General features: G+C 39.2%; 1 protein-coding gene across 1 annotated transcript in view; it reads left to right on the forward strand.

Annotated features, from left to right (window-relative positions):
- DCLK2 (doublecortin like kinase 2) overlaps positions 1–25,510 on the forward strand; it is a 1,465,027-nt gene that overhangs the window by 1,048,072 nt on the left and 391,445 nt on the right. The window contains exon 7 of the mRNA XM_044063457.1: positions 17,657–17,751. Within this exon, the coding sequence (XP_043919392.1) occupies positions 17,657–17,751 (95 nt within the window). The remainder of the gene's footprint in view (positions 1–17,656; positions 17,752–25,510) is intronic.

The raw sequence follows: 25,510 nt of genomic DNA on the forward strand, positions 1-25,510 counted from the left end.
TTTGAAGAAGGGAAAGAAAGCAGACCTGTCTCCAAATAGACTTTCAGAATGGATAGACAATTGCATTACTTTCTGTTATGCTCATCATAGTAAGTCCCTACCAGCCCATGTCAGGGCTCACTGCATGAGACACATGGCAATCACCACTGCCTTCTTTAAAGGTGTCCCAACCCATGCCATTTTGAAGGCTGTGCCGCATGGACCTCTGTCTAAACCTTTACTGAATATTACAATTTAGGCAATGCCTGAAGGCCTGTTGGAGGATTTTTGGGTCTATATTATAACACCAAAGAGGTGTTTAAGCGAATGCCTCTTCGTCGACACGTAAAGACTGATCACACTAAAGCGCGAATGGTCAAAACAGTGAATTCTTTCCCTGGGAAAGAATTTGTTTGCTCAAACACACACACACATATAACTGTGGGGGACTGCCTCCCACACCCCCCTAACTAAATATACCAACTTGAGATAGCACTACAATGGAGAAAAGGGCAACACTGTGTAGTTGACCAACTAAATCTTTGCCCTGTAAAGTATTTATCAAATCCCTTAAATGCATTTTGATGAATATGTGTTGCTCATTTGATGTTTGATATTACGTTTCAATGTTGTAATATAGACCTGGCTTTTATACTGCTATCCTACAGAACATGCTGTCCCAGAGGTCACCAGACAGCCTACTCCCCAACCTGTAGCTTTGAGGGTCCTCCCAAAAATCAGTATTGCAACAATGACTGTGAAGAATGTAGTACAGTTGTGTCTCACTTATCATACTTGTAGATTTTCAAGTAGATCATTGCTGGAGTACAAACTCCCATCCTCCTACAACTCTGTCTGCTGGTCTCTCCTCAAAACCATTGGGAATTTCTGGTGAGGGCATCCCTTATCCATCATAATCCCCTCTCTATATTCCTAGTCCATAGTAAAAATGTTCCTTTATTTTTCTCTAAAATTATTGACAGCTGGAAAAGTTGTGTTGTTTCCAGGCATCAGACTCCTTAGCGTGGCCCTGAAAGACCTGAAGATTATGCTAATGGATTCCCCTCATACTCTGAAGACTAGACATCAGCCTTCAGGTGTCTGTCAGTTAAGATGATGCAAAGATTCTGGACAATGGACCAGTCACAGGCTTCAGCATGACAGGAAGACCCAAGAATCAGTACTGCAACATTGCTCTATTTGAACATGTACAGTTATGGTAAGTGTAATTTGGTTCTATTTGTGAGCCAGTTTACTAACCAGTGAGGTTTAGATATGTGAAATGACTGAGCAGTCAGATTGTCCAACTATCATATTAGATCAATTCTGCCCTTAGGACCAAAAGTTAATATTGTAAACCAGAGCTTATCTCACATTCCCCAGAACCTTTGCAATATCTTCCCCTGACCTTTAAAAGATTTCAGTCTTACACTGAATTCAGGTAATAATTCAGATAAGAATTAAAAAAAAAATGAAACTATGCAAAGTGTAGCTGCTTTTCATTCCCAATGTATTACTTGGCCTCTGCATCAGTGTTGGCATCATCCTTTTCTCCCCACTTCCTACATGGAATTAGTGTGTCACATCAGCTGTCACCACCATGTACGCCTGACTGTTGCAAGTCTTCCCTCATACAGTCCCTCCATCTCTTTGTCATATGTCCTTGTCTTTCCTTGCCTTCTTCCTGCATGTCAAATCTTCTTTACTAAATCATCTTCTGCTTTCCTGCACGTGCCCAAACCACTATGATATATTCTCTTTCACCTTGTCTGCAATTGCAGCTGCTTTGGCTTTATTATTTCTTCATCTAAACCAAAATCTGCATCCTACCTGCCCATGTCAGGCACTTCATTTCCATTACCTCTAGCATCTTCAATTGCTCTGCCTTCACTTCCCAGTTTTCTGTACCATACAAAAGTACTAGTTGCACCACTGCTTTGTACACCTTACTTTTCAGATTCTTTGGAATTCATTTGTCACACACTACCCTTGACACTCTGCCAGTTCATTCTAGCTTTGACCTCCTCAATCAGACTTCCATTCTCCTCAGCCACCCCTCCCATTTACTTCAAGGTGTTAATCTGTTCCACTAGCTTTCATTCTGTCTCAGTGTTCAGCTTCTCGTTTCTCTGATTTTCTGCCAAGACAGTTGTCTTGGCAGTCTTTCATCCCATGTGCCTTCAGTTTTGCTTTCCATTTTATTCCCTTATTATATGCCAACATTCCTGTTCACAGTCTGCTTGTAATGCCACATCATTTGCATGCAGAAGCTTTGTTGATCTGTCCCCTTTGACCTGTTTGCTAATGTAGTCTATCACCCGTTTGAGCAGCAGTAGGCTCAGAGCTCACCTACTCCCCCTGGGAACCCCTCTGTGAATCTGAATACTGTTTGTAATTGTGCCATTGGGTCTTTGTAAATACCATGCATGAATTATTCCATTGCTACTGGGACATTGAACCATCGCAAGACTGCCCAAATTGACTTTCTTGGGACCTTGACATTTGCTTTGTCCAAGTCCAGGAATACCCTGTTGGCTTCTTCTTCACCATCTTTCTCACTGCAAACATTGTATCAATTGGGTTGCATCCTAACCTGAATCTGATCTGCTCATCTGCCATCTTAATTTCTACTGCTCTGTGCATTCTTTTATCAGTCACCCTGTTCAGCACTTTCACACAGTGTGGCAGAAGTCTGACACCTCCCTACTGCCCACAGTTGTGAATGCCCGCTTTGTTCTTGTATACTGGCACCAGAATTCTTATTCTCCAGTCATCTGGGATACACCTTTCTCCCCACACTGCTGTGACTACCTTCAGGAGCCATTTCTCCCCTAACCTATCTAACATCTTGACCATATGTGCTGTGACCTCATCTGAACCTGATGCTTGGTCTGACTTTATTTCAGTAGTGTTGTTCATAATTCTGTGGTAAGCTTTTCCTCTTACATCATAGACTATGTAGGGGGCAGTACAGCTTCTTCAATCAGAAGTTGCTGAAAGTACTCCTTCCATTTGCCTTTGATGTCCTGAGGACTAGTGAGCAGATTGTTAGTGGTGCCCATTATGAATGGTGACTGCCTTTCTTCTTTATCTTTCTGTCTCTGCCTTACAGCCTGAGTTTCTTTGTGACATCTGCCAAGTCATTTTCCAAGATCTGCTAGAGTGTCTCTAATGTCTTATACTTTGCCAATGCAACTGTTGTCTTCACTTCTTTGTTAGCCTGGTCAGTCTTTTCTGTCTCACATGTTTTCCTGCACTCCTCCTTTCTTTTGGTAATTTCCTGGACTTCTGAATTCCACCATCAGCTTTCCTTTTATACCTTATTTCTATACCTGACTTGGGCACATATTTGTTCTATCGTCCTGACACATGTTCTTTTGAGGTGCTGCCATTCTTCAACTCCAGCTATTTTCTAGAATTATGAGTATTTCCTTTAACTGTTGTGCTTTCACCGCAGTCAGCTGCCAGAGATTCAGCCTAGTCTCTTTTGACCTTAGAGCTTTCTCTGACCACTGCTTGCAGCTGATTGTTGCCACAACTGATTAATACTGTGGGCCAACTATTTCACTGGTGATAACTTTGCAATCACTGATTCTACTCCAGTGCCCTTTCCTTACTAGGAAAAAGTCTCCCTGAGTTGCATGTTGGGCACTTTTGTATGTGATCTTGTGACTGTATCTCTTGCTGAACCATGTATTAAGAACCATCAAGCCAGTGGTCACACAGAAGTCTAGGATGGCTTCTCCTCCTTTATTCCTGTTACCCCAACCATGTAGACCCAGACAGCCTTCATATTCTGTTTTGCCTCTCCTCATATGAGCATTCATGTGCACCATTATCAACACCAACTCACTCAGTCCTGCTTTATCTAGTAGAGCCTCCAAATACCATCTGAATACACTTTTTCCTTGGCATCACAACCCTGTTGTGGAACATAGGCTGGGATAATGAATGCTGCCCTGTCTTTACATTTGAGTCCGACTCCCATGAGTCTGTCACTAATTCTGATGACATCTCTCATTATGTTCATTCCTACAATTCCATAGCCATTTCTAGTCTGTCCCCCCGAATAATAGACTGTGGATCCCAAGCCAAGTGGCTTTGCTGCGTTGCCTTTCTACCTTGTCTCCTGATTATGCAAGATATCCAGTCTCGTCATTGTCATCATGTCATCCACTTCCAAGATCCATACCATCAATGAACCTATAGTCAGTGCAGCAGTCCTTGGTTTATGTTTGGCAGGTTGATTGGCTCTATGTCCAGAGCTATCTCGGACAACTCCGGTTAGTCAACTAGTAAATTATTGACCCAGGGCTGCTGGGCTTTATAGCAGCCACACACTAGCCAATAAAGGACTATACACCCCGCAGAGATAATGTGTGTGTGTGTGTGTGCTCCCCCACAAAGACACAGTGAGAATATGCATCTCTACAAAGGCATTTGCCAGAAATCAGGATAGAACTTTGTAACTTGCGCCTGGGAGGCAAAGAACTTAACCATTGTATCAGCCACGTCCATTGTAATTGACATTTCTTTAATATTCATAAAATAAACATTACAAGCAGCTAATCAGCTATATGCCTTTCATCAACTCCTGTTTCCTCCTTTTTTCACATTGTACTTTGGAGAAACAGTATTTCAGCCACTTCATTGTGCTTCGATTTCCTATTTGTTCATCCACATGCTATTAATTGATTGTTCAGCTATGTTTGTGGTGAGCACACTGTTTTCAGAAAAGAGGACAATACTGTGATTTTTTTTTTCAAAAATTGCTTTAACTGTACGATTATATAAAGTAATTACACTATTCTGAGAAATAATTTATAAATTTCTCCCTCTGTACATGATTTTGCATCCTTTCTTTTACCTCAATGCTTGTCAATTGTTCAGATGTTTTGTACTTGTTGGGCTGATCTGAAAGTGGTCCAGATGTAGGATTGCTATACTCTGAAAATCAGTTGCAAAAAAAAAAACAAATAGATATGTTTGTTAAATAATAGTCCAGGTTCCTGCCTAAAAAGTTAGAAAACGTAACAGCACTTTTGTATATCAAAGCATTAAATTAAATTTAAATCAAATACTTTTCATAGAAATCTAAGATAGCACAGCAATTGTAAAATATGCATAGTTGTAGAGAAGTAGTTGGAAGGAAAATTAAAGCAGATGATTTTGGTGTAAGTTTTCATCACAATAATTGAGCCATCTCTAGCTGAAACTGTAGTATTCTTTTGTTAGAGAACATCATTCCTGATCTAAGTATTAGTTGTAAAAATACTGACAGCAGTCACTTTTAGCATAAACATAATCTGAAAATACTTTACACTCAATTCTGAGTTAGTAAATTGATGTCTCAAATATATATTGCCTATAACACATCCATGTCAAAGTTTGATTGATAGTGTTCCCCATGTTTGGAAGATGTGCATTCTTTATAGGTGAACCTAGAAACAAGAACGACATTTTACAATGTCCTCTATAGTATTAACTCCCGGCATATGGGACTGGCCCATAACTCCCCCATGAAATAAATAACAATCATTGAAGCTTGTGTTAGTTTACTTTCTGAAATGGACAAGATTAGTTCTATGGTGTATGTCACCTAGAGATAAGTGCAGTGTCACACTACCTACAGTTGGAAGAAAAGAAGGCGCTATCACTTTTCACTGAAGTCTGACTACCACAAAGGAAAGCAAAGTTATTTTCTGTAGTGCAGTTAACTTCTTCCCATCTTTATCTATTAAGAGAAATACTCATTTCCCTGAGGTTGCTACTAATGCATTTAGAAAAATGACGATGCAAAATAATATAGAGACATTTACTCCATAAACTCTTATTTTAATTCCCTGATATCTGGTATAGCTGAGCTAATGCTCTTTTATTTCTATCCTCCAGTCATAGTATTCGGCCATTAAAAAAACAGAGACTTTGAGTAGTGCAGTCTCTGTTTTAGGTTGGGTCATTGCAATGATGTACCAGCAGAGCAATTGTACTCTACCTTCTCCCCTCAAGTTTTCAACAAAATGAGACACGCATTAGTGACTGAAAGAGTTTAATTTAGCTTCTCATTAATATCTTTGAGTGTTGGAGCACAGTGATTAGCCAAGCAATCATCTTGGGTTTACATTTCATCCAGGACAGCAGTGAAACACTCTCCTTCTGCAGGAACATGAATCCTATCACATGCTATGGGGATATAATGTACACAGGACCTGCAAGTGAGATAGATATCTCTCTCAAAGAACACCTTTCTTATCAAATAGGCTTCACTAATTCCCTTGTATGTAAAACAAAGTCCCTGTTCTGCTTAGAACACAACTGGTATGAATTGATGCAAAATCGAAAATTCATCTTTGTTCTCGCCCCTTAAACCCACACTGAAAAGAGAAGAAGTTTAGTAGTAGTTACTTTGTATTGAAGGGTAATGATGAAATGGGATGTACAAATGATCTGTCTGATCAAAGCTTAGTATGAATGAATGATTCACAGCCTCCTGTTCTTCCAGGTGTCCAAGTTAAGTGTGTTACCTGCTGAGTCACTGACCATTAAGTTACTGCTGACTAACTTGCAAGTCTGTAATTGCAGGTACCTGTCTTTGGTGATTGTTTTTGGTCATAGGAAGTCCAGCCAAAATGGAGTGGATATTGAGCATTTCAGCAACAGTTTATATTGCTAGGGAATGTACAGTGGTTTGTAATGGTGCAAACTATAAACTGGTGAGTGACTACAGGTGACCAGCTCATGTAATAAGGAAGAGGGGGATAATAGCCATGCCCAATGCAGTCAAGAAAAGTACCATGTGCGGCTGGGATTGATGAAGGTCAATAACCCAGTATAACCTCAGTCTGTCTACATAGGGTGGAACCATATCCCTTTACCTTTCTCTTCCAGAGACAATCCTCAAAAAGCAAATCTTTTGGGACATCCATAGTATCATATGAAAATTGTCTGTTATTGTACTTAAAAACATGCTTTTGTATCAATCAGGAGATGGTGTCATGGCACATAAACAGCCTGTCTGAAGCTGTTTATAAAGTACCTGCTGTTCCAAGAAGCACTTACAGAAGAATGTTAATTTGTTATGACTAGTCAGTGTGAACATGTGATTTTGCTACCAATGATTTTGTGGACAGGGCTGAAACTTAACATTTTCGACTACAAGGTGTACGTTAATATTTATACATAAAAGAGCTCAAGTGCCTAAATGTTAACTTATGTATGTGGTAGGTTCCCCTTTATTTACACAGACTATCTCCAAACAGCGTACATTTCTTCGAATGTAATGATTTACAAGCATGCTTCATGAGAGAGCTTAATGGCAGGATTTCATTTATATGGAACAATGTACAGAACTGCCTTCTTCCGAATGAATAATCTCTAGAGCTGTTGGTAGACTTCTGCCACCTATTTGCTGTTGCTAAGAAAGCATAATTTTGGGGGCTGCAGTGTCAACATGACACCTAAAGTAGCTCTAAGGTTAGTGTCACCACAGAGCTTATTGTGACTTGTTCACTAGGCAGATGCAGTGCAAATTAGCTGTCTCATGGAGTCTCACTGTTGTGTAGAATCTGCATTGTGTGTGTCTGTAAATAGATTTTCCAGACCATCTGTATAACAATCCGCAGAAGAAAACGTTCTCAACAGAGCAAATGTCTTAATACCAGGATCAACCATTTTTATTTAGTTGAAGTATTTGCTTAAGAAAACTGGCTATTCACCGTTGCATTTTTTTTTTTTTTTTCTTGCTGGTTTACCTGTCCCAAAGTCATTTTTCTGCAGCTGTGAGACTACTACAGTCTAATATGGCAGCACATAGTTTAGCACTCAAAGTAACCACTTTGACATATGAGCCCAAAAGGCAAAAATGTCTAATGTAGGTGTCAAAAAGCCTGCAAACTTCAAGCTTTGAACCTGTTTCATCTTTGCAACAATGATTTTTACCAAGTCTAGGAAAATGTGCATTTATGTGAATGAGTGATTGATTACACTTTTGCCTTCATTTTGATGAGGCATTTTGCATTGACTTGTACCGTTTCTTCCAGTTCTCATTTATAGCAGCATGCTTCTTTATTTTACTCATTAATTTGGTAACCAGGAAAGTGCCTTTATCCACTCCGGACCTTCTTTTCAATGCAACTTTAGTAAATATTGAATAACAGGAATTTGGCAAAGGCACCGGAAAGTTCCTCTGCTTTTAGTGAAAGGAATCTGTATAATCCACCTAAATGTCCACAGGTTCAGACAGATGACCATGTTTTAACGTTTCATTTGAAGGACACCATCTCAGAAGTGAAGCACTGCACTTATGCTACTGTGTGTTGTCATCCTTGAAATGTGAACCCATGTGGCAATGTTACCGTTTCATTTTTGTCAATACTTTAGGAGTCCTACATAATAAGCCAACATGCTGCTTTCCATTGCATCAGCTAATAAATGTTACGTACTTATTCAATGGAATGGTGTCCCCAAGGTCAGCATACATTGCTTTTTAAATATTTTCTCTTTTCTTGAGTTAGTGAAACCTTGAAGATAGTAGCATTGGAGAATAGGGGACTGGAGTGTGAGCTATCATTTCATGGAATGCACAGAAGATGAAGCCCCCCCTCCAAAAAAAAGATCCTTGGGGTTCTATACTCTTTCTATACTTAGCATTCTGCATGAATTACATTGATTTTAATGATGTTTTGATTCTTAAAATAGCTCAGAATTCTATTATGAAGCCACCTAAGTACCATGTGTAGCAGTAGGACCCCCCCAGGCCTTCTGGTTTCCCACATCAAAAGTAAATGTATACCATTGTGACTTACTAAAACCCAAGTATGTGTGCATTTGTTTTGTAATGAATGTTGAGTGATGGAAGGTTGAAAAAGACTTTCTTGAATTTTTGATAGGTAGGCAACAAGCAGAAGGTCAGCTTTATGGAGACGCAAGGGTTTCTTGTACAGCTGGTTATTTATGTGAAAGGGTATTGACTTCATAAGAGTGACAGTCAATGCATTTGAATAAAACTGGATGTTTGCATAGTCATAACTTTATAATGTTCAAAGAGAAAGTTTTGCTGGAAGAATGTTTGAGAATCAAAGGAGATCTTAATATACCTGAAAACTATAATGATAAGATAGGACAGATAAAAAACGCAATGCTGAGGAGACCACAGTCGCCATTGCCAACAGTGTTTGCTGACTTTCAGTTGTGACATGTTCTGTTTTATGATCCTCATCCTTTATTTGCATGTTGGAATGAGCATGGCAGAAGTGACAGCTATGTCCTCTTCAGTAGACAATAGCTTTTACATTTATGGCCTGCTAAACTCACAACCCCCCTTCAAATGTGGCCATCTATGGTCCCTGAGGCATGTGTGTGTGTGTGTGTGTGTGTGTGTGTGTGTGTGTGTGTGTGTGTGTGTGTGTGTATATATATATATATATATATATATATATATATATATATATATATTTATTTTGTGTGTGTGTGTGTGTGTGTGTGTGTGTGTGTGTGTGTGCATGTGTGTGTGTGTGTGTGCGCATATTCTAGATCACATCTGGCTGTTAGGCAGTGGGTTAAAGGTATGAGCCTCAAATGAACTTCATCCTGTAGTAGTTCTGGGTTGAATTCTCTGTATCTCTGCAGACTTTGCAAATCTAAGCAAGTCACTTAACCAGACATTGTTCCTGTGCTTTTGCCTGTTGGACATATCAGATTAAAATAAAAATGGTGTAGTGTTGCCTTCATTTTACCTTAAGAAACACCGCATCCTGACCCTAGGCATTGCTGAAAGATCAGGCAATTCTCTTGCCCTTCCTTTCCATGTAGGGTAAGCAGGAAGATTGTTGCTGATGACTTTGCCCCCTGCCAGCTAGCTTTGGAAATCTGTCTGCATGTGAGGATTTGGGTAATTTATTACACTGTGTTTGAAGCCAGTCATACAGAAGGTAAATGTGTATTTTATTTACTGTTACAGTCAAGTGTTTATAGTAAATTAGTGTGCCTCACAGCAAGAGGTTCTCCAGTTCGATTCTCGGCTGGGATGCCTTCTGTGTGGAGTCTGCATGCCCTCCCTGTGGTCACGTGGGTTTCCTCCAGGTGCTCCGGTTTCCTCCCACATCCCAAAGACATGCAGTAGGTGAATTGGACACCTAAATTGGCCCTAGGTGTGACACCGCAAAACTCCACTGCCAATCATAAGAGACAGATGATCCGCTGTGGCAACCCCTAACCGGGAAAAGCCGAAAGAAGTAGAAGTCTGGCCATAGTACAAATAGTTGAAATACATTGTAGTAGAACATAAAGTAGCCAACAAAACAAAAACATCATTGGATAGGCTCTCTCTAGTAGGAAATGAAAATGTTTGTACTGCCAGTCCTTAGCGAAACAACCATGGAAATTAAGTGCAGTTACTGTCCTGTAGAGAGAGAACAATAAAATGGAGGCCAAATCAAGATGGCTTCTTCATCTACTGTGTACTAACTATTATGCTGTCAGACTGGGTGATATACTAGAGAACATAGCTCTTGTTGCAGCAGTAATATAGAAGCTTAATATATTTTTTAATGATTAGCTGTTAAGTACTCATCTGATCCATGATTTCTCTGCAAACACAGATGTTCAGTCATTATTGAGGAATCATTACAGTTAAGAAAGTAATACCATATGGTTGCAGTAAATACTTTTTGTGATATTCAGCAACACTAAATATAACAGCTAGGATCTCCCTATACATACATACGTACTTTACAAAGTCATCATAAATATAAACAGAATAAGGAAGCCAATGTAGGCTGCCCTACCATCGTGTGAATTTACAAGATTGATCCTGGGTACAGATAGAAACAACTGCAGAGGAAAACAAATAAGAATACGGGTGGCTTCTTCACCTCCAGCCCTGATAACGTATGATGAGAATAAGCTGTTTGGTGTCAGTGACAAAGGAATCATTTAATGTATAGTTAAGCAGACTGATAAGACCCTCGTAAGAAACAGCATTAGCTTTCAGGCTGTCATACACCTAATGTAAGTTTTCCTGTTTAATTAATCACAACATAAAATTATAATCTTCAGATTTAAAATTTTCAGTTCTAAGGCTACCAGTTTTCCAGACTGTTTGCATCCTTTCTGGAAGCAGTGAACAGGAGGATGCCTGCAATAATCTGAGAAAAAAAATAGGCTATTTTTTTTAAGAAACTGTCCATTAGAATTAACAGCAGACTTCCTTACAGCTTTGTTTCTGCTCACCTGAATGAACACCAGAATTCTTTTCCCTGGATAATCATTACCTGTATAATGATAGTCAGTAAAATGGCTGTTGTTCACTCTTTCAAAACTCTTTCTGTATTGTCAATGTAGTAAAAAAAGATGTCCTCTAAAAACTCCATGACACGTTTATTATGTATGGGGTGCAGGGGAGGGGCTTGCCCCCTGCAAAAACATAGATTTTTTTTATTTCAAGTTTTTGGAAGCTCAAACATATGGTTTTGACCATATGAATTTCAAGTTTCCACAAACCTGATGAAGTAATATAAGCTATATATATATATATATATATATATATATATATGTGTGTGTGTGTGTGTTATATTATATATTTATATATGTGTGTGTGTTTGTATATATATATATATATATATATGTGTGTGTGTATATATATATATATATATATGCAATTTTTTTTTTTTTTTTTTTTTTTTGAAAGCTCAAACATATGGTTTTGATTGATGAATTTTCATTTCCACAAACCCGGAATGAAATATAAGCTATATATATATATATATATATATATATATATATATATATATATATGTGTGTGTGTGTGTGTGTGTGTGTGTGTGCACATATATATATATATGTGTGTGTATATATATATATATATATATATATATATATATGTGTGTGTGTGTATATATATATATATATATATATATATATATATATATATATATATATATATGAGAATAATTCCCAGCATATGACCAGATCTGCAGTTTTCCTTCTGGTAATAAGAGAACTTCAGTAGATCACACTCACAATGTGAAAGGTTACTTTGCCCCTTCTGTTACTAGAGACTACAGAGAGTAACAAAGCAGGCACTAAGGCTGCAGCTTGGAATGACCATCATTGACCTGCCAGTTATTATTTCAGTCATGATAATGTAACTGCAACCAAAACAAGGCTGATGGCCTAGGTGTTGAATAGCACTTTTGCCGTCTGATATAATGTATCTGCTACTTATGTTGTATATACTGAGGTCCTCATGGAAATGTGTGAACAGTGCATTGATATGACATGTTACTTCCCCCAAAAAATAAATCCTCTCAACACTGTGAGCATCTCTGTCATGGATTTGTACTCTAGTTTGTCTGGTTAACAAGATATCAGAGCGTGATCTGACTACACTTAAGGAAGCCATTTCCACAGCCTCCAGTTCACTTCTCTCCAGAACATTCTAGAAGAGTTCTCATCACTGACCCCTACTACAGGGGTCTATATTAGATGATCGAACTGTCATGGTCGACACCATACGATCGAATTTTTGAAAGTTCAAACATTTTAACGGAGATCTCTGTACAGCGCCGAATGGCAAGATTTCCCTTTTCTGCACTGTAGTTTGATCTTGGAGTTGGTATATTTAAAGCACGGGTGGTGTGTGAGGTGTATGGGGGCTTGCACCCCTGTTTAAAACATTCAGGTAGGTTATTTCTGCAGTTTATTTTTTTATTAGATATTCAAACTTATAAAAGTTTGATCATATAGTGTCCACCATATGACAGTCAAACTTTTGAAAGTTCGATTATCTAATATAGACCCTACTACAGCCAGTAGCTCCAGCACATATATCCCAGCTCCTTCCCTGAACCTGTTAACCCTGTTGGTTTACTTCATATTAATAAGGCACAAAGGTGTAGCTACACTTATAAGCAGAATCTCATCTGATACCCTACTAGGGGCTAATGGCCTCAATCCCTGGTTCATCTTCCTCTGACAAGAGCACTTCATCCACCCCTCTCACCCATCTGCTTAATATCTGCCTGACCATCTGCATCATCACTCCATTTTCAAAAGTATCCAAATCCTCTCAAGCAAATGATTTTTCCCAATTTCCATTCTGCCCCCTGGGGCAAAATATTTGAAAGCTGATCTATATCTAGCTTACTGTTTATATTCAGGTACAAAAAATCCTTTTTTCAGTAAAACCAGGATTCTGGTCTGTCAGAAGTATTATGGTCTGTACACTTTTACAAATACTTAATATTATGAACAAATGTAAACTAATGTGCCCGTCTCTCTGTCTAAAGCCTTTAACATCGAAGACTACCAGCAAGTGACATTAAAAGACATGCAGGTAGATGCATGCGTGAATGGGCGTGCCTTCTTTGAACGTTGGGCGTCGGGCTGGCAACTCGGCACTGTAAAAATCCACTGCCAATCATTTGCGGATGGGAGTTCCGCTGTGGTGAACCCTAACCAGGAAAGCCGAAAGACATCAAAGACTACCAGCTACTAATAAACAATGTACTCTCTACAGGATTTAGACCTACAGCAGTGAAATTGCTTGAATTGTTTCTTTCCATCAAGCAACTTAAAGTGCAACTGAAACCCTCCACCTCCCCACTTGCACCACTTCCCATGCTCTTCTCACTATTTATCAATAAATCCTCCACAGCCCGACTACATATGCCAGTACTACTTTATGGTCATACATAAATCCAACCCCTCCCACTCAGAGATCAAAAATTAGAAGGAAACAGACCAGCTAACTCTACCTGAATGGGTGCTTTCACACAGACTAATTCTAAACACAAAGAAAACCAAATACTTTTTGGAACTAAAGACTGGCCACATTTTTCAGTAACTAGGCCACTATCCACTCCAGTCAGGAAGCAATAGAAACTGTTCAGCTTTATAAATACACAAGTGTCTATCTGAATCCAAGCTCAAGCTATAAAAGCAGATACAAAACACGAAGGTCAAAGTAAACACACTGCTCTTCTGATCCAATAAATTATCTCACTTATTTCCCCAGAAGAAAAAAACTGCCATTGTTAAATCAAGTTGCAGCCACTGCAATTAAAAAAAAAAGAAAGAATATGAAAGTAACAAAAAGCACTTGCATATTTGTTATCCTGTCACCAAAAAGAGAACTCCCCTGCTCCATCCCAAAAACCTTCCTTCTCAGTGTAAGTTCTGTATGTATTGTACTGTACTTGTAACTAATAATTATATATTCTGTCAACATTACAGATATACTCTTAGTACTGTGAGCAGATCCAGATCATGGTCAAATGGGGTTCTAGGCAAAGGAATGAACCAGCCTCCCCCCAGCCATTCTGGTGTCCCATTACTTGTCTTTTTTCTCCCAGTTTATCATAAATACTGCTCAAAACTGTCAGAATACTACTTTTTCCTTATGTTTGAAATAAAGGCAGAGATATGCATTTAATTTAAAACTTTTAATTTAATTATCCTTTGTTGACCACATTAATCCCATTAGGCTAGTAACTTCTTTTCACGGGAGAACCTTTGTGGTATTGATACTACTAGGGGAAATTTTTTGACAGCTCAGGTGGCAATAAAAGATCTCACAGCACCTACCATTAACACAGACAACTGTTGTCTCAGTTTAACATCTCATTCAAAAGACAACATACTCGAGTACAACACTACTCCCCCCAGTTAAACTGCACTGTAGTATCAGCACTCCATCAACATGGTGTGGAGTGGAACCCACAGCCTTCTGCACCAAAGCCAAGTATGGTACCTGTTGTGCTACTAACACTGCTTTCATATTCTATAGCACAAACACTGACAGCCATTTGCTAAGCAAAACAGCTGCACATTGAAAACAGACTTAGCATGATCAACAGTAAATTTCTCTTCCCTTGAAACCCACATTCCTTGAAAATGAACTGAAACTCACAATCCTTGAAAATGCACCCCTGCAGTTTTGAAGATTTATTTCCATTAAGCTGCAAAACAAAATTTATGAACCAATAAACTACAATGACTAACTTAGCTTATAGTTGATGTAGAGGATTAAGGCTGTTGGCACATGTAGCTAAGGTACAGGGTTTGAGACTGAGCAAGCATATTAACTAACCTGCCATCTCTAACTAGTCACACACACACACCTTCCATGTTGCTGTAGTATGAGCCCCAAGTTAGGTTTGAAGGTGTTTAAATCGTCTTGTGCATGCGTCATACTAAAGACATATGATGTTATGATGTATGGACAGAGATCATCTTGTGCATGTGTCATACTAAAGACATATGATGTATGGACAGAGAATCATCTTGTGCAAGCTTCATACTAAAGACATGATATATGGACAGAGAGTGCATTCTTTAAAAAAAATAATGCACGGACAAAAAAAAAATGCAATTTTTTTTTGTTTTTGTAATTGTTTATTAACAATTAAATGTTTTGGCAGCTTCCAGCAGGCCTCAGGCAACTGCCTAGGTCACCTAGTGCTGTATCTGGCAATGACTGTGTATGTAATTGTAATGCAGTTGAAACTAGAGTGAGAATAGCTGTTTATTATGAATGCAAGCTGTAATATTATGCTGTGACTGCTATGTGTTGTAGCAGTGTGATTCACTATAATCCTTCCTTATTTTTGATCTGATTGGAAACATAATGTGTCCCTGGACTGAGACTGAAAATGGTCCTATCTATACTGTACCATGGTAAATAAAATAAATGAATAACATGTAGATACTTTGAAGCTGAAATTTACAAGCCCTTATGCCCAGGAAAGCATGCTGCTAGCTTTTATGTAGTAAACATACGTAGTGGATTCCGTTGCATTATTTCTCCCTCCCTCTGTTCCCATGATAGGACTGTATGTTTGCATCATGCCATTTCCTAGTGTGCCTGTTGTGGGGACTTTCTACAATTGTCTGACTGGTTGTAATAACACTGCTGGGTCCATACCAACAATCACATCACCTCCAACTGAAATGTCTGCATTGACTTACAACCTGCTGCTTCCAGCTTCATATACTCCTATAGCCTTTTAATTTTTTATAGCAAAGTTCTCCTCTGAAACCATAGCTGCCCGCACTGTTGCAGTTAGCATCTTGCTGCTCAGAAAGGAAAACAGACCTTATGTCCAGGGGCATACTTGGTGAAACATCTTACTGGACATCTTTGTTATCTCCTTAACTACACACAGTATCTTCGAGCCAGACAGAAATATTCTTCAAACCTTCAGGTTTTGATGTCCACTAAACACCACCAGATGCTTCTTCCTGTGAGTGAGGTGCAAAGGACTTGGTCACATTTCATGTAGTCAGTGTTGATATCATTTGGGACTCTATTATACAAGGCCTGCATACTGAGTAAACTGCTAATATCCTGCTTCATAAACAATAACAAACCATTTGGAATGCAGTAGGGGAACTAAATGTTTTTGTTTAAATTTCTTCAATACATGATGCTGTCTCATTTTATTAGCCACACTACTTTATAACTGGTATGTTCTTGTTTCTCTTTGGTTTGAACCTAGTGAGTCCCCCAATCATTCTTCCTATTCCGACTTCTGTTTGTTACTTTAATAATCGTGAGTTACATCTTTCTTAGTATTATGAAATGTTTAATTTTAAGAATGACTGCAGATTTCTACCTACCAAGCTAATCTCCCCTCTGACTGAAGCTGGAAGCTCTAGCTGTGGCAGATAACTGAAAGGGATACTGCTGGCACATCATCTACAGCAGACTGTCTTCATGTGGAAACTTTCCCATGAGCCACGCTGATGCCACGGCATACTATACACATAGAGGAGAAGGAATGGATTCCTACCATTACACTAATGCCACACCGCAATGCCCCTATCTCTACTCCTTCATGTTTTGTGACACTGGACAGGTGATGGCAGATGATGGAGAAAACTTTTTACACTTGTTTTCTCTGTTGTAGATACTGTTAACATTCGTCTGAGTTTTCATGCTTGTACATTGTATATGACTGCCTCTTCTGTGCCACTACTGATGGCCATAACACTGTGCATTACTGACAGGCTGTTTTGTAGAACCGATCATCTGCTGTTTATTAACTCCATGCATATAACTGTGTTCTCACTTTGTTAATACAGTGCTGGTAGTGTTGTCCTAAGATTTTAGATATTGAGGTACTTAAAGTTTGCTGCTGTGCAGTTAATGATTTGGAGTATTGTCATGACATGATACCTTTTAAGTACAAATAACCAAGAGAGATGCAAGACAACTGTTTTATATTAAGCTTCCAATGAACATTTCAGACCCTTTTTAAATTCTTCAGACACATTACCTGGCTGAAATTCAATTACCTGTTTGATTGAGGCTATAAAGTCAGCATTAAAATGTAACTTTTTGTCTAGTCTAGTGTGCGACATCCTCTGAAAAGTATTTTTAACTACCTCTGTTCATATGTTTATTACATTACCTTTTTTATTTGTATATGTTAATAGCACTGTTTAATTAACTATGGTTTAAACCTGTAAAATGCTTGGCAGTAAGAGAAGGGTATTTATTTTAGTAAATAACTAGTTAGAATATGAAGTAAATGAGCTCTATGATATCATTTTTGCTGGATAACTGTATGCCATTAGTGACAGTATATTTTAACAGAGATTAAGCTCAGGCCATTAATGAGAATGTGTTTTAAAGTTTGACCTTATGACTTATGAAACATTATTTGTTGTACTGCAGTAAATGGGACTCCTAGCAGCCAGTTGTCAACACCAAAATCTACCAAGTCCTCAAGCTCTTCACCAACAAGTCCAGGAAGTCTCCGAAGTCTCAAGGTATGAGACCCCATATTTTGCATATTATTTATTAGTCAGTGGTTTGTTAATTTGGTAGTACAGGGCTCATATGTAGTACTTCCCAAAGAGGTGTTCTTACAGTGTACTTTTAACTCCTGGACATTAAAAGGTTAGCTACATTAAAGCAGTGGTGACAAACCAATTTCTAATATGTGATGTATTAAGGGAACAGAAAAGCTTGAAAGAAATCCAACACCTGGCCCACTTCACTACCACAAATTTCAAAAATTTACACATTCCAGGACTTAATAATATTCAAATAATTATAAGATGAAAAAGATAATTGCCGAGTCCTGTTTTATGTCAGGCCATCCAAACTTTTAAAATTATGGTTACAGCCTGCCAGACTATGTTGGACTATAGTTTTCACATTGTACCCACCCTTTCATTCAATTATTCAGATAAATAATTGGTAGTTAGTATTGCTGTGACTTGCTAAGTTACTACTGATACAATCAGATGGGTAGTGTATTATGTTCATTATTTATTTGCTAAACATTGCCTCTTTGATTTACATGTATGACATAACGCTTACCATAGTGCTGTCATCCACTCGAGAAGTTGAGACCTGTTTGTTAATGTGTAGCAGATGTTTTATAGATGTACTTCATTATAACCATTTACAGTGCATACATTAAAAGCAGGAAGTCCATACCTGAACTGACAGTACACAGTTGTAGTGACACCTGTCAGCAAGAGAAAAAATAAGACTACAGATGACTAAGAAGTTTCACATATTCTTATTGCAAGATAGAGGATTGTATTTCATAAGTAATCAGTGTGGTTCTGTGTTATTAACGGGCTACATTCCTTGTGAGAAGTAGGAACTTTGCCTGATGATGTAAGTGACCACATGCTCACTTACATCATTAGACAAAGGAATGACATTAACAATACTCCCAACTATAGGACCTTTCGATCCAAGAAAAATTTCCAGCCTGTACTATTTCAAATAGAACTTAGTGCCTGTGACTGGAACCCTCTAAAAACCCTACCTCTTGAAGAAGCTGCTATATATTTCAATAATAAATTCTTAACTATCCCTGACAGTCACGCACCTAAACGATCCATTAGAACAAAATCCAAACCTGCCCCTTGGCGCTCAAAAGATACCAGACAAAAAATGTTACTTAGAAATAAGTCCTGGGCTAAGTAGAGAGCAACCAGAAATACCCCAGATCAACAAACCTTTAGACAGCTGAGAAATGCTACAAAAAAAGCTATTCTCTCTGATAAATAAAACTACTATAGCAAGCTGCAGCAAAATCACCACAAAAATTCTGGGCAAGTGTAAACAACCTCCTTCACCCAGGCCACTCTAGCACTCCTTCATCTCTAGGGTCTGAAAATAATACCTCTCATCAAACTGCCAATGCCTTAAACACTTTCTTCACAAACACCATACAAACTCTAGCCAACCAATTATCTACAGACAACTCTGATCCCCCTAACTCCTTACTAATACTCAGCCAACATTCCAACTACAACCCGTCCCCACCTCCTACATCCATAAACTTATCCACAAACTCAAGCCTTGCACCCCCTCAGCCGAGAAACTTACCATCTGAATACTTTCAGCAAGCTGCCAAAGTTATCGCCTATCCTATATCCATCCTGATAAACCGTACCATAACTGAAGGAACCATTCCCAATCTCTGGAAAATCTCTCATATTATTCCCTTACACAAAGGAGGTAATGCTATTGACTATTCAAACTACAGGCCTATAGCCCTCCTCTCTCCAATAGCTAAGATTATGGAAAAATGCATTCACCAACAGCTAATGAACCACTTACTAAAACATAACATACTAGCAAACTGTCAGCATGGTTTTAGGCCTTATCATAGTACCACCTCAGCTCTCCTATCCTTTACAAACACCATTAATAATAACCGTAATAATAGCAGTCTCTCATCAGCACTCTTTCTCGACCTATCTAAAGCCTTTGATATGGTTAACCATCAATTACTCATAAACACTCTGTCATCCATCCCTCTAGACACCAAAGCAATTCTCTGGTTTAAGTCCTACCTTAGTAATAGACAGCAAGCAGTTCTTTGGGACAATCAACCATCTTCACACCTTCCTATTTCCCTGGGAGTCCTTCAAGGTTCCATTCTTGGTCCTCTAATTTTCTCATTATTCATCAATGACCTTCAAATAGCCATTCCTCAAACAGCCTGTATACAATATGCTGATGATTCCACTATTATATGCTCTGCCAACTCTATTTCTGAACTGCAGTCTCTAGCCCAGACAGCTTTTAACACCATAGAGACATGGTTCTCTAAACGGTGCCTTCTTCTGAACACTAAAAAGACCAAGTTACTACTGTTTACAACAAACAGCAAGCCCTCCCCATAGATTTCTCCATTCAATCTAGCAATGGTACCCTTATATCCCCAGACACTTCCACCAAACTATTAGGTATTACAATTGATAATAACCTCACCTTTGACATTCACATTAATAACACTATTAAATCTGTTAATAAAAAACTGGACTCCCTGTATAGGATAAAACCTTTCCTGACTCCAACTGCCAAAATGACTATTGCACACTCCCATTTAATTTCAACTCTATTGTATGCAGCCCCCATTTACACTAATCTAAAAAAAAGTAATCTTACCAAACTATCCAACTCCTATAATAGTATTGCTAGATTTGCCACTGGAAACCCATATAGAACTCATCATTGTCTTAACCTTCGTCAACTAGACTAGCTAGAACTAAAAAACCTTCTGTTACTTTCCCAACTTACCATCACTCATAAAATCTTCTATCAACCTAACAATACTCCAGTACTAAACAACCTTATATTACCCTACAGGAACCTTGATTCCTTACGCTCCTCCAATAAACTTCTAGCTAGGACCACCAAGTCTAACAACTTAGCTGGTGACTCACTTTTCTCAAATACTGTTGGAAACATTGGAACCTCTTGCCCTCTGACCTTACTGCACTTCCATCCCTTTCTCTCTTTAAGCAAAATCTTAAGAAATATCTTAAAAATCACTGGCTATGCCCTTGCTATTTCCCAGATCAAATCTCTAGATATCTTTTGTCATTTCTTGCCTTTCTACTCTTCTCTTCTCTTTCCTGTCTATCCCTCTACTTTAGAGGCAACTCAAATAATCTCTACTACTTGACAACAATTATTATCCTTTCTACTTAGCTAAGAATGTACCCTGTTGGTAGTATTTCCTGCCTTTTGCTTTATACCTCCTCCTTTTCTTCCCCAACTATTTTTCTGATAATATGTTTAGTAAATTAACCATAGGAAAGTTACTGTCTGTGTAACTATTTTTAAAGATACCTCTAATAATGTCTATGGACTGCCCTAGACTTACATGCTGTAAAATGAGCTGTTGATGTATGTTGTATCTATTAGACTAATGTGTATTCAATTTTAAACCTTTTTTGCTGTGGTGGTGGTTGTTGAAATTGGAGCTTTTCTCCCGGGCCTCCACTGAAAATGGAAATATATCCAGCTGGACCAGCCCGGTTAACAAATGTTAAATAAATAAATAAATAAATAAAATTGGTCTGTTAGTGTCAAGAAATAATATATCAATTATGGATAAGTAATCCAGAATTATCCTCTGTATTGTGGTGCTGTTAACTGGCATGTAATGTTTTGCATATACGTCAGATGAGTTTCCTGACACGACTCTACCATTCTCATATCTCCCAAGCTGTAGTTGCATCCCAGACTGTGGAATAATGCAGATAATTAACATAAATATGGCATTGTATATCATCGTTTAGTCATTTAATCAAGCCTTTCAAAAAGAAATTGTCTTTGAATTCTTTGGTTGCAGTCACCATGTCAAAGACCTTTGGGTCCAGGAAAATGAAATCTGTCACTATCTTTACTCCTTCCATATCTGTTTTCAAAGAATGTATAGGACTAGATAACATCATTCTAGGTTTTTATCATGTTGGACAACATGTCCGCTTTTGCACTTTCTACTTTCACTTCTATCACCAAGGAGCTTCACCTCTTCCTCACTTTCAGCTATCAGAGTAGAGTCATCTGCATATCTGAGGTTGTTAATATTTCTCCCAGCAATTTTGATTCCAACAGCTGATTCATCTAACCCAGTATTTTGCATGATATGCCTAATGTATAAACTGAATAAATAGAATGATAATATACACCCCAGTCATACTCTTTTTCCAATCCTGAACTAGTCAGTTGTTGACTATTCAGTTCTAATACCTGCTTCCTGTTCTGCATACAGATTCTTCAGGAGCAGATAATATGACCTGGTAACCTTATTTTTTTAAAGAACCTGCCACAGTTTGTCATGGTCAGTACAGTCAAATGCTTTAGAGTAGTTAAAGCAGAAGACAAAATGATTCTTAAACTCGTTTGCTTTCTCCATTATCCAACAGATGTTGGCAATTTGTTCTCTGGTGTCTGTGCCACTTCTAAAACTACCTTCTACATCTGGCAGTTCTCACTATACATATTTCTGGAGTTTTGCTTGCACAATCTTGAGAATTATGTTGCAAGCATATGAAATAAGTGCAGTTTTATGTGATACCACATTTTAAAAATGGGAATTTATAGGTTCATAGGTTGGTACTAGGCTATCAGCCCTAGGGCCTATACAAGCCTAGCCATAACAATTCCCTGGCTATTTCTTCCCACATTATTTACTTTCCTGGACCCCTGTCTAGCAGGGCGACTGACATGATCCCTGAAGTGAATTTCCTTTCTCCCATCCAATCGTCAAGGTTCCTTTTGAAGAGGGTCAAAGAGGCACTCTGCTTGACATGTATGGGCAATCTATTCCAGTCTGGGGAGTCTCTGAGTCAGGAACCTATCCCTCCAGCATGTTTTGTTTATTGTGATGACCAGGTTTAGATCCCTGGAGCGTGTGGCTCTGAGGGATTGGGATTTCTTTAAGTGTAGCATGTCCAGCAGCTCTGGGTTTGAAATGGTCTTGTATGTTAAGCAGAGATCGCCTCTGAGTAGACGATATGCGACAGAGTATAGCTGGAGTTTTTTAAGGTGGTCAGCTTATGGCATCTGCTTTAGGCCTGTGATTCTTTTAGTGAGGTATTTCTGCGGCCTTTCCACTTGTTGCAGATGTCTTGAGAGGTACATACCAAATGGGGCATTGTATTCTATAATGGGTCTAATGAGGGATGAGTACAGTGGGACAATGACCTCCTTTTTTCTGGATGAAAAGCCCTTAGTGATGAGGTGTGCCACATAGAAGGATTTCCTGACTGTTATGGTGATGTGGTTATCGAAGGTGAGACCACTGTCCACCTGTGTCCCTAAGTCTGTTATCACACTTTCAGTGTTTAGTGTACTGCCATCTATATGGTAATTCATGGATACATGTTTTTTCCCAAAGGGGATAACTATACATTTCTTGGCATTGAGCTTGAGCCCATGGCTCTGGCACCAGGCATCTGTTTCAGTAAGGCCCTTTTGTAGAGTATCCACATCATTTGGGGATTCAGTAATGGCTCCCAGTTTGCAGTCATCTGCGAACTTTGTTAGCCAGAGTCCCTTAGTGTTGGCCTGTACTTCAGAGACGTAGATGCCAAACAAGATCGGTCCCTGTTGCTGGCTTTGGAGTTTTTACATTTTACATTTGTTGACCGAGTTGGCTACTTTTACAGTGTAGGTTCTATCAGTAAGCCAGATAGCAACCCATTGGGTGACGTAGGGATTAATGCCCAGCTTAGTAAGTTTATCTATGATTCTAGAGTTGGGGATGGTGTCAAAGGAGTTGGCAAGGTCTAGATAGGCTGTGTGGACCACCTTACCCTTGTCCATGGCACTGGAGACTGATTCAAAGAAGTCATTCAAGTTCAGGAGACAAGATCAGCCATTCACGAACCCAAACTTGGTGGGGTCCAGTGTTTGAAGGTTGCCAGTGTCTGTGGTTATAAGTTCCATGATAATACGCTCCATGGCCTTGCAGATAAGGCTTGCCAGACTGATGGGATGGTAGTTTCTGGGATCCAAGGTGGATCCCCCCCTTGTGACGTGGGATAACTGTAGCTCTGCACCACTCAGTGGGCACGAAACCTGAGATGAGGCTATGATTAAACATGACACTTAGGTGAGGTGCCAGTTCATATTGTAGTTCATGTAGTACACAGCCCGGGATGTCATCTGGTCCCATGGATGCTGTATTCTTAGCTTTGGAGAGTGCATTTTTTACCTGTGTGGCCGTTAATACCAGAATTTGGCAATCTTCCGGTATTGAGATGGGCCATTTAGGGGGTGAGAGGGGGGGTGGAGTTGGCACTGAATCAATCTGCCAGGATATTGGTAATATCCGTGGGATCAGTATATTTAATGCCATTCTGTTTTAGCTCAGAGCAGATCTGAGCATTGCCATTTAGATTCTTGACATAGTTATAGAATGCCTTGTGGTTGTCTTTGGAATCTTTGGCAATTTTATTTTTGTAACTAGCATTGGAGGATTTTATGAGGGATCTCAGTTTCCTACTGAGGCTGGTAAGGGAGTTTTTTGCATCCTGGGATTTTCCTCTTTTCTGCAACAGTTTCTTCCTTTTGTTGTAAAGTTTGTTTATGGCAGGGAACCACCAGATTGGCTTCCTTTTTTGGATGAGAGCATCTTGGTTCTATCTGTGATGGCACATTCATGCATGAGTGGATGTGCTCGTACAGTGCCTTAGTGTAGGATTCAGCAGTTGAACTTTCAGTTCCTGTCCGCATGGGTGTCATGAAGTTTGTCACTTCTGACTTGAGTAGCATGAAGTTGGCTTTGGAGAAGTTTTTTATGGAGGTTTCCTTACTGGGGGGTGGGGGTGAGATGTGGATGTTAAGGGTGATTAGCTTATGGTCAGACCTGACTAACAAGGGGATGACCATAGGTTTGGGGCATCGATTTCCCATGTTGGTAATGACCAGGTCTAGGATATTGGAGCCCCTGGTGGGACTATGGATTAGTTAATCCAGGGCATTGGAATTTATGAATTCCAAGAACCTCTGGGCAAAGGTGTTGGTATATGAGTAGTTTTCCCAGTTAATGGCAGGGTAGTTAAAATCACCCAGTATTAGGGTGTTTGGTTCAATCTTAATGATTTCCAGTATGTTTAGAAAGGTGTAGTGAGAATCTTGTGGTATGGTGGGGGATCTGTAGCAAGCTACAATTTGGATTGCAGTCTTACCTAGTGTTAGTTGCACCTTTAGAATTTCAGAAGCATTGTGTTGGGCAACTAGCCTGGTGGTGTGAATATCCTTGGTGAATATTGACACTCCTCCACCTTTAGTGTTTTGGTCCTGGTTTGGTGGCCGAAAAGTGTGGTAAGAGTTGTAGCCTGGTATTGCAGGGGTGCTCTCTGGAGCCTTGAACCCAGGTCTCAGTTACTGCACAGATATCGATGTTCTCCATATTTAGGAGTGCCTCAAGAGAGTGCATTTTGAGGTTTAGACTTCTAGCATTGAGTAGCATTACCTTCAGATTTTGCATGCATGTACCTGTTACGGTGGTGGTTTTGTCCTTTGAACTTTGCCTAAAAAAGGCACTATAGGGGTGGCAAGAGCCTTAGCCAGTAACCTGAATCCCAGAGGCGACAGGTGCAGACCATCTCTGGCAAAGCATTGTGGTCTGTCAACTATATCGTCCTGGGCAGACAGATACTGGATCCCCTTTGAATGACACCAGACGCTTAGCCAATTGTTGAAGTCAATCATTTTACAGTGTGGGTTCTATCAGTAAGCCAGTTAGCAACCCATTGG

This window comes from Protopterus annectens, chromosome 2.part1 (genome assembly GCF_019279795.1).
Source record: "Protopterus annectens isolate FY-2018-M chromosome 2.part1, PAN1.0, whole genome shotgun sequence".
NCBI lineage: Eukaryota > Metazoa > Chordata > Ceratodontiformes > Protopteridae > Protopterus > Protopterus annectens.